Raw genomic sequence first — 9,166 nt, 5'->3', positions numbered from 1 at the left:
GTGGATGGAAGCCAAGTAGCATGTGGGAGGTAAACAACTCAACAATCATGTAAGGTCATGGGTTCTTTATCATGCATAGGGTAGGTAATGTCCTTATCCCACGATGATGCCTCGAATAATTTACTTGAGTGGATGGTTGTGTAGTGGCCAGACCATTTACTTGCCACGAAGGAAGCAAGTAAGATGTGTGGAAGAGGGTGATGGAGCAATATTTAAACCTTTGGTTTGTGTGTGGGGAAGGGTTCTAGCTCTTGCATCTTTGTGGCACACATGATAAACAATCTCGCCGCGACAGGGACTCGAGCACATAACTAGCTTTTGTTGTATGAAAGAGTGTGAATAAGAAGCTTGCACATCAACTACCCGCAAGCATGCAAAGGTCCATATCATCAACAATTTCCAAAGGTTGTGCATAAATCATAGACTCTCCAAAAGGTAGCTTTTAAAACAAGGATATATCCATGTTGGGCTTTATCAATATTTAAACATTAAGCATGCAAATGTGTCACAGTTCCTCATTGTTAAAATAAATAGACTTTCCAAAAGTTAGCTTTAAAAAAAAACGGATATTGGGCTTTATTATTTTTATACATTAAGTGTGTCAGCAACAGTGTCCCAAAGTTGGGTGTGAATGTGTCTTGATACATTTATTTTCCAAAAAGTAATTCCATTTCGATTTTTAATAGATTTTTTTGTTTTTTTGTTGTTAGGGTCGTCTTCCTCATTCATATGTTATCGCTGGTGGCAGTTGCCTTTACTTTTCTTGCAGTCCTTGAGCTCTGTTTCCGCCATAGCCATCCCTGCGCTCAAGCTTTCCTGCTGCAACACATTTTCTATGCAGATCTCGGGCGTAACCCACACATAGCTGCCAGCATGCCGTGGACATTATCCATCAAGTTCCTGTGTCGCCACCCATTCCCCCTCTGCGTTCATCACCTCGTTTCTGACACTTAAGGAAAAAGCTTTCCCCATGTCTTAACTCTGCCCACAGCTCGAGTTTTGGCAGAGGATGCGCTGTTCTCTGAAGTGGGCACTGTAGATCTGCTAGTTTGGGGGTTTTGGGCACTGCAGGTTTGGTTTGAACACTGTAGGTTTTTTGAATCAGGGTTTGGGCACTGAGATCTACATATTTAGGGTCCGTGGACACTCCATTTGCTGTTTATGAGCATTTTACCTTCGGTTCTAGTCTTTCTCACCCTTTACACCAGTGTTTTGCGAGGAAATCTGTGATAAATTGCAGATTTGAGCTAAAACAGCAGTTTGGTGGCTTGGGCATTTTTTCTGCTGAGAAAGGTGCTATTTTTCCTCCAAGTTTGGGAGGGAGTTTTCTAGTAAAACAGGCTTCGAAGTTATGATGTGCCAAGCAGCCAGTTTCACAAGATTCCGAGCTCTTAAGCATGAAAGTGGCGTTGCTGGAAACGCTGTCATGATAGTGAGGATCATTGCTTGCTTTCAACCCCTTCAAGACTGCCAGGTACTAAATTAAGTGTTTTCTTTTCCATTATGTTTTTAAACTACCTTCAGATTTACTTTGTTTCACTGATTAATGCAATTTTGTGAGATTTTGAGTTTAGAGAACACTAAGCCATGTGATTTTATTGAGTGCTTCTGCTATCCTGCTGCAATGCTGCTGTGAAATATTTATGTTTTTAAAACTACCTTCAGATTTACTTCGTTTTTCACTGATTAATGCAATTTTGTGCGATTTTGAGTTTAGAGAACACTAAATCATGGAGTGCTCCCTGCATCCCCTTGTGTTATCCTGCTGCAATGCTTTTTGGCTTACTTGTCTTGTGTTGCATGATGAGAGAGAGAGAGAGAGAGAGAGAGAGAGAGAGGGCGGGAGGGAGGTCTTAGTGTCACAAACATTATTGAAGTGCTTTTTCTTTTAGTTAACCTTCTGGAGATTGACCTCTGAAATCCATTTTGCTGCAGGCTGAATACTTTCGCCAGCTTCTTAAGCCTGTCACGTAGAAGTATATTTGCTCCTCACAGTTTTTTGCATTATTGGTGGGATGATCAGTCTATCTAGCAATGAGGCAAGGCTCACATGGGCAAGTGAATGCCACGGCTTTCGATGACTACCTGCGAAAGACTCACTGGTTTTCGTAGTATAGCTGCCTCGCAATTCTGTCGGTTTCCTAACCACAGGTACTTACATTGAAATTAGCACTCATTATGATTGCTCATTCTTTTAAGGGCCCAAATCCACAAGATGGAGTGGATTGATTTTAATGCTGTTCCTAAGCTAGTCTTTTACATTGTAATCATTGTTTATTGGTAAATGCAGTCTGCACTGGAGCTTGATCTGGGACCTGGAATTTTAGCAAGTGGCTCTCTATTGTACATGTTGCAAAGGAAGCTAGAAGTGTAGCGTTTGAAGGATCTCAAGAAGATCATCCAGTTCAGTTCAGACTTTCTACAGTCCAGTGGTGCTAGTTATGTCAGAAGATATGATAGAGGTGGCTGACAGCATGAAGACACGGCACCCTCAATCATGCTACTTACCCTTGTTTCCTTATATTGAGCATGACAAACTACCAGCAATTGGGGAGTGCACGGGAGGTTCCCCCCTGGGGTCAGATTCCTCTCTACCCTGCTTGGCACCTAAAGTAGGTGAGACATGTGAAGCCGGTGCTCGTGATGAAGGACACAGCTCCAACCCATCTATGTCTACATTTGGGAAATTTGAGATGCAAACGTCCGAGGCATGTCACAAGAATTTCATGATATTTGATCACAGCGAAGGCAAAAACACAGTCATACTTCATCCATCATGGTTGAATAGCAGGCCATGCCAGTCATATCTTGAACCTAAGTCTGCTCAAGATGCAAGGGATTTTTTAAGTGAATTACAAGCTTTTAATAGCAAAGCTGTAGAAGCAATGCATAGTTTTCATTCCTCAGCAGCTCCAAAACCAGAGGGAGAAGAATTGCCATCTTATGGAGAGGCCATGGAATCTGCTGTAGTGCAAATGCGGCAGAAAATGGTAATGAATGGCATATCTTCTTTCAGCTGCAAGGCAAGATGCAGTCTCATGGAATGTGTTAATGCTGGTGAAGCTCAGAATTTGAAGAAGAATGCAAGTGGGATTGGTTTTCCTCTGAACAGTGGAGACGAATTACAAAGTGAATTTCATGAGGACACGGAAGAGATCGATGCGCTTTTATGCTCTGATGATGAGCTGAGTAGCACAGGGCATTCGCCTAGTGATGCATCTTCAAACTGCTGCAATGAAGATAAGAAGAATCATGGTAACAGTATTGTAGGCAAAAAGAGGAAGCTCCAACAAGACTGGACTGTAGACGAAGATGATGATGCAGACTCGGGCCCTGGCAAGCCCGAGTCAGACCAGGCACTCTTACATAGTAGCAAGTTTGGAAGCTGGCTTTCCTTGTATACACCTATTGGAAGCAATTATAGAGGAGACACATTATCAGATGTCAATATGAAAAACCTTTCTTGCAGGGCAACTAAGGGAACGACTGACTTCTTAGAGCAAGTCAGTGTGAGAATGAGCCACTGTAATTCTGGACAAAGGTCTGGAACTTTCAGAGAAGGTGGGCTGGTGGACAGTGTGAAAAAGATCAAGATAAAGACCAATGTTCAGCAGTTGAAGAATGTTATTCCAGGTGGAGATGGTTTGGACACCGCAGGCGTGTTGGGCAGGACAATTCAGTATGTGAAGAGTTTGCAGGACAGGTTGCGAGATTTGGAAGCAACAAGAGAACTAAGTGGGATGAAGAAGACAAAGTTGGCTCTAGATGGATTGCTGTTAAATTATTGTGGATGACTTGTGTGTGCTATTACGTTATTAGAATAAGGGGGCATATATGCTCTTCTAGTGGTGGTCTAGTTTAGTAAGAAAGCAATGTGGTATGGACTAGAGGTAAAATACATTTTGCATGTTTGACCATTACTCATAGGTTTATGCTAATGGGCTTGGAGGTCTGCTAGTCATTTGTGTTTTATGGTAAAAAATTCAAGCATGTAATCTTATCAAGCAAGTTTGAATTTGTAATGTATTGAACTTTATATCTTTAAATATGGATTTATGATTATATTTGGAATATGTAATTATTTAGGGTACTTTTTATTCTTGTTTAGGTAAATGGTCTTGCTATTAGTTTAGGCTGGTATTGCAGTGACTTTGGAGATGTATGGAGCTGAGAGCCTGGTCTCCATTATGTTTCTTGCTGCTTCATTGTGCTTTTTTGGACTTCATTTTATGTATTACAGAGCATAAGAAGTGCTCTCCTTAACAAGGCTTGGCTTAATGCTGTGTTAAACAAGAAAAGGTAATGCTATGCACTTTTGTCATATGATTGAGTTATCTAGCCCAAGAGGCTGGTCAGCACGTGCTATCATAAGGGCTACTTGACATCATATTAATTATCCCTACTGTAATTGGGCTCTTTCTACTCCCACAGTCCTAGAGGGAAAAGGGAACATAAAGGAGGTTTTGAATGACTTTACTTTTCCTTCACTCTCTAAGGTGCATTGCAAATTTTACAACTAATCAGAAGCAATGAGTTTTTAGTTTTAATAAAAGTTGTGTACTACTGAGTATCAAAATGATTAAAAGTACTTATGATGATAGCTTAGTGAGTAATCGTTGCCAATGGGTTTCAGCCAAAATTTAGTAGAGCCCAGAAAAAGGTGAGTGCACCTACACTTTTCTATGAGATCATATATCAAATCTAGTAAAGTGACCTGCTAGGATTGATGAAAGAGTACACCTTGTCTTTCACACTAAGCTTTCAATCCCATGTTTTCTGGTCTCCTTTAATCTTTTTTTTTTGTTTAACAGGAGGTTTAAAATCATTAACTGTGTGTTTGCTTCTGATGGTTCTGTATTGTATGTGTTTTTGTAGCTCCCCTGAAAACTAAGTTGTTCGAAAAGCTTTAAATGCAGGTGTTGGATATAATTGACATACCTTTATAGTTGGTTTCTCTTCACGGGGAGTAAGATTAGAGCTCCATATTGTTCAAATCTATGACCCAAGGCAAAAAAAAGAGGGAGAATCCACTCAGAAGAATCTCCACATGAGATGTAGTCCTTGAGAAAGGCTCGATGATGAGGCGCTCATCATTCGCTAGCATGAGGCTCTACGATTACCTCTACATGTCTTTGATGAACGTTGCCATAAGGTAGTTGATGTAATAGATAAGTTGCAAAACAGGGATGTAGAAGTCATCCACCCAAATTAAGAGTTGGGGATATGCTTTAACTACTTATTTGCTTTACTAATTCTTTCTATTTGCTACTTCCCTTAGTGCTAGGTTTCATTATGGCTGAGTTTGCCTTGCATCTGTGGAGGTTTGATAGAAACTCAGATATATGCTCTTATGTGTGAGTGTGTGTGTGTGTGGAGTGTGTGTGTGAGAGCATATCTTGATATAGAGTTCTACACCCACTATTGGGCATTGATGATGTTAGTGGGGAGGTTGTGGTATCTAGTCCATGCTATGCATAATGGAGTTGATAGTTATATAGTCTTGAGGGTTGACTACCATGAGTATATAACATGCACTTTCCTAAAAGGTGAATTTGGGCATGTTCCTGGATTCATTTAGGTATATGCATCATCCAAGGCATCCACTTCTTCAAAAGGGGCACAACCCTAGCAAGAGAGCTCTAGTCAAGGACAATTTGCTCAATTGGTTGGGCCAACGTTGGTAAGGATAATCCTAAGGATAACCTCAAGGCCAACTACAGATAGTTTTGCAATAAGGGTATCTTCATCTATACACACAAAGAGATATGGTAATTTGCTACCAAAAACACACAAGCATGGAATGTACCATGTCGAGACCACAATATTGTGCTCATTGCTAGTGCTACTAATACTTCAAGTAGTCATTAACTCTACTAGCTTCGTCAAATGCTTCCCAATCAGCAAAAAACTTGGTGTCAAGTCATCAAAACTCCTTAACAAGAGCACATACCATGCCTTTGCCACCTCCGATATTATCACCAAATCGGCCAAGGCACGTGTGAACCCCGCTCACGAGGAGAGAAGGGGACAAATCGGTGCGGCGGCGGGCTGAATCTGATGAGGACTAAAAGGAAGGCCATAGTCAGCATACCATGTTCTTCGAGGTGATTTGGTGATGACTTTATTTTGTTCCCTTCAAAAGCACCAACTCGGAGGGAGAACTCAATGCGTATTCCATATATGATTATAGGTCCATATCACCTAAGGGACATTGTAGGCCACAACCTTCTTGTCCTCAGAACTACAAGTTTTGATAAGTTCTTTTCAACAAAGAAACACTTAGTCGTGTGGATAGACATATCAAATTAGATGAACGGGAATCTAAGAGTCCACATTGAAGAGCTAGAATAAATTGAGCCATACTTAAGCGTGCGCTCTCTTACAAGACCCAAAAAAGTTGAGCCATATCTCGGTGAGCGCTTTTTATGAGCCCAATGTAGCCATTTATATTGTAGTGATGTGTGGATGTAGGCTAATAATGGGCCGGGGCACATTTTCTCTCTTTAGAAGGTTTTTTTCCCAGCAGAGCATATGCACACACTCTTATATTAATCTCTTCTTGCTTACTGCATTTATGTGTGTGTTGCTACCTTGATCTTGACTCCAACAATTGTTATTAGAGTAGGTTTTCTTGGCTCTTACCCCCTTGTCATCTTCTCCTTGAGCGGTTCTTTTGATTGTCTCATATTAAGCTATCCTCTTAGGAGAAGGTATAAACTATAGTGTGTTGTTAACAACAAAAGGGAGTGAGTGTCAGTTTGAACTTTCTTTGTTCGATGTTGGGTTTTTGGCATTGCAATAACATTTATAGTCAACGGCCGTCATCATCTTCGAAATCACATCTTCGAGCTCATCATCAACAACTTCAATAGCATCATCAACATTATCATCGATTTCTGCAATTTTGCTAAGTAACATTTCCACACTCTACACTCTACCATTTTTTATACACTAAGTGTTTCTATGTCCATCAATTAGTTATTTGTAGGATGAAATGGATTAAGGCAAGGTCTCCCCTAGCTCCTCACTAATGCTTATATCATATTGTTAGTAGGAAATTGTTAGTGTAGCAAAGAAAAAGGAAAAAGTTTGAGGAGGGGAGGACTGAGGAATCACTACAAATGAAGCCAACTACGAAGCACGCTCCATGAGGTTCTTTAGTTGTGCATACGGCTCTTTGTTTAATCTACTAGCTTAACTGCTACTCCAACTGAGCTATCCTTTGATCTTTATCTGTTAAGGGCATCATGATTGCTTCCTCTTTTGTGGCCCGTGTGCCTATATGTTGTTGAGATATCGAGCTCATCTAGTGAGGCAGTGGACACTGATGACCCGCCTGGGGGATAGGCCCCACACTTACACCACTCGCATGGTTGGTGAGATCATGGGTGATATCCAGCCAGTGGGATGACAGGCCGTGTGACAGCCATTCTAGAGACTGGCATAGTTATAGCGCGAGCTCATTTAGTTGGGTTCACACTATAGAGAACCCTAGTATGTATTTGGTTGAGTAACTTTTCATATGGTGTATACTCTTATCTTTGTATATGGTGTGTTGAGTGTTGTGTGAAGAAGAAGAAGATTTTCAGCCTCTCACCTTGTGTCTTCTCTTTTAGGGTTTTGTGAGTGTATGTGTGCTTGCAAGAGCTCAAGCTCTCTTCTCCCCTGCATCTTTTCATGGTATTAGAGCCTGGTTCATGCTAAGGGCTGATTTGCAAGCAAGAGAAGCACAGGAAGCGGTACGAGGGTAAGAGCTTCATCTACTCTTCCCTATTTGTGTTGGCGACTACACCCTTGTCGGGAGCTCTACGGGAGGCACCGGCAAACGATCTCTAATTGAGGAGCTTTCTTCGCGGGAGTAAAGCTACAGGGCAACTATGTTGTCCTATTGGACAACATTCTTTGGGCCTGAAACGTGTTTCAGGCGCGTTAGGACCTCCGTTTTTCGAAAAGCAGGCGATTTCGAGCACTGCGGCGGGTAAGTCATCGATTCTATGCAGAACTCTGTTTAAGAACTGTAGGAAGACAAATTGGTTGTGCAGACATTGTGTGTGCTGCAAGGAGGTCAAACAGTTGCCATTGGGTGTATGTATGCATATTGAGGTCACTGGTTGTGACATTTGAGTGTAGTATAGTAACGCTGCAGAATATATAGCAGTTTGTGCAGGACAAACCAGAGTGCTGTTTCTCGTAAATTTGTGTGTCTGGCAAGATGTCAAATGATGGCATAAACCAGATTGTTGCTGAGATGCTTGATAAGAACAACTTCCATGCTTGGAGGTTCAGATTGACGAATTTCCTGAATGGGAAAGGGTTATTGGGACTACATAGAAGGTGAGCATGAAGAGGCACCAGAGATCAATCTGACTGCTGCAGATGTGAAAGACTTCAAGGATTGGAACCAAGGAGCCAGAAAAGTTATGTACTGGCTCTCTATCAGTATACAGGACACCATGATTAGGCACATACAGGATGCCAAGTCCCCCAAGGAGGTGTGGGACACCTTGGTAAAACTCTATGAAACGAATACCAAGGCACAAAAGATACAGTTGAAGAATGAACTTCATACTGTGGAGAAAAAGAGTATGTTTGTGAATGACTATGCATTGAAGATCAAGGGTATTGTGGAATCCCTTGCATCTATTGGTGTTTCAGTAGATGATGATGATAAGGTGGAAGTTTGTCTACGTGATCTCGGGCCACAATACAAGGTGTTCAAGACGTCTATTCACACTCGGGAAAACATTCCCAATTTCACAGATTTGGTGTCTATGTTGATTATAGAAAAGAAGAGCTTGGGTGAAGACCAACAGTCTTCACAAAACAAAAACAGTTTAGAGCAACAAGCCTTCTACACAAGTTCAGGAAGAGGATGAGGTAGAGGAGGCCATGGACGTGGCAAAGAAGGTAGCCGAACAGGTAATAAAAATTATGGCTAGCAGCAGTAACAACAACAGTCCCAGAATTCACAACAACAAAAGCCAATTCAGAGGCAGGGGGAGTCAAAGAGGTCGTGGAAATTGACAAAGGCAGTATAATGATACACGTGGATGCTTTTATTGTGGTAAGCCTCGACATGTGCAGGCAGATTATTATAAGAAGCACGCTGACATGCAAAATGGAAAATTGCAGCAAAACAACTATGCATCCTCGAGCAGAAACAATG

The 9,166-nt window shown here is 41.5% G+C and overlaps 1 protein-coding gene across 1 annotated transcript; it reads left to right on the top strand.

Moving 5' to 3' along the window:
* The first annotated feature begins 687 nt into the window (after nt 1-687).
* LOC147638482 (uncharacterized) lies at nt 688-4,074 on the top strand. The gene is made up of 3 exons (XM_086798389.1): nt 688-1,474; nt 1,936-2,151; nt 2,291-4,074. The coding sequence occupies exon 3, from the start codon at nt 2,442-2,444 to the stop codon at nt 3,792-3,794; it is 1,353 nt and encodes a 450-aa protein (XP_086654515.1). The 5' UTR covers nt 688-1,474; nt 1,936-2,151; nt 2,291-2,441; the 3' UTR covers nt 3,795-4,074.
* Nucleotides 4,075-9,166: the final 5,092 nt, after the last annotated feature.

This window comes from Cibotium barometz, chromosome 5 (assembly GCF_041138505.1).
Source record: "Cibotium barometz isolate CiBa-2024 chromosome 5, ASM4113850v1, whole genome shotgun sequence".
NCBI lineage: Eukaryota > Viridiplantae > Streptophyta > Polypodiopsida > Cyatheales > Cibotiaceae > Cibotium > Cibotium barometz.
This window is presented reverse-complemented; position numbering and strand designations above follow the sequence as displayed.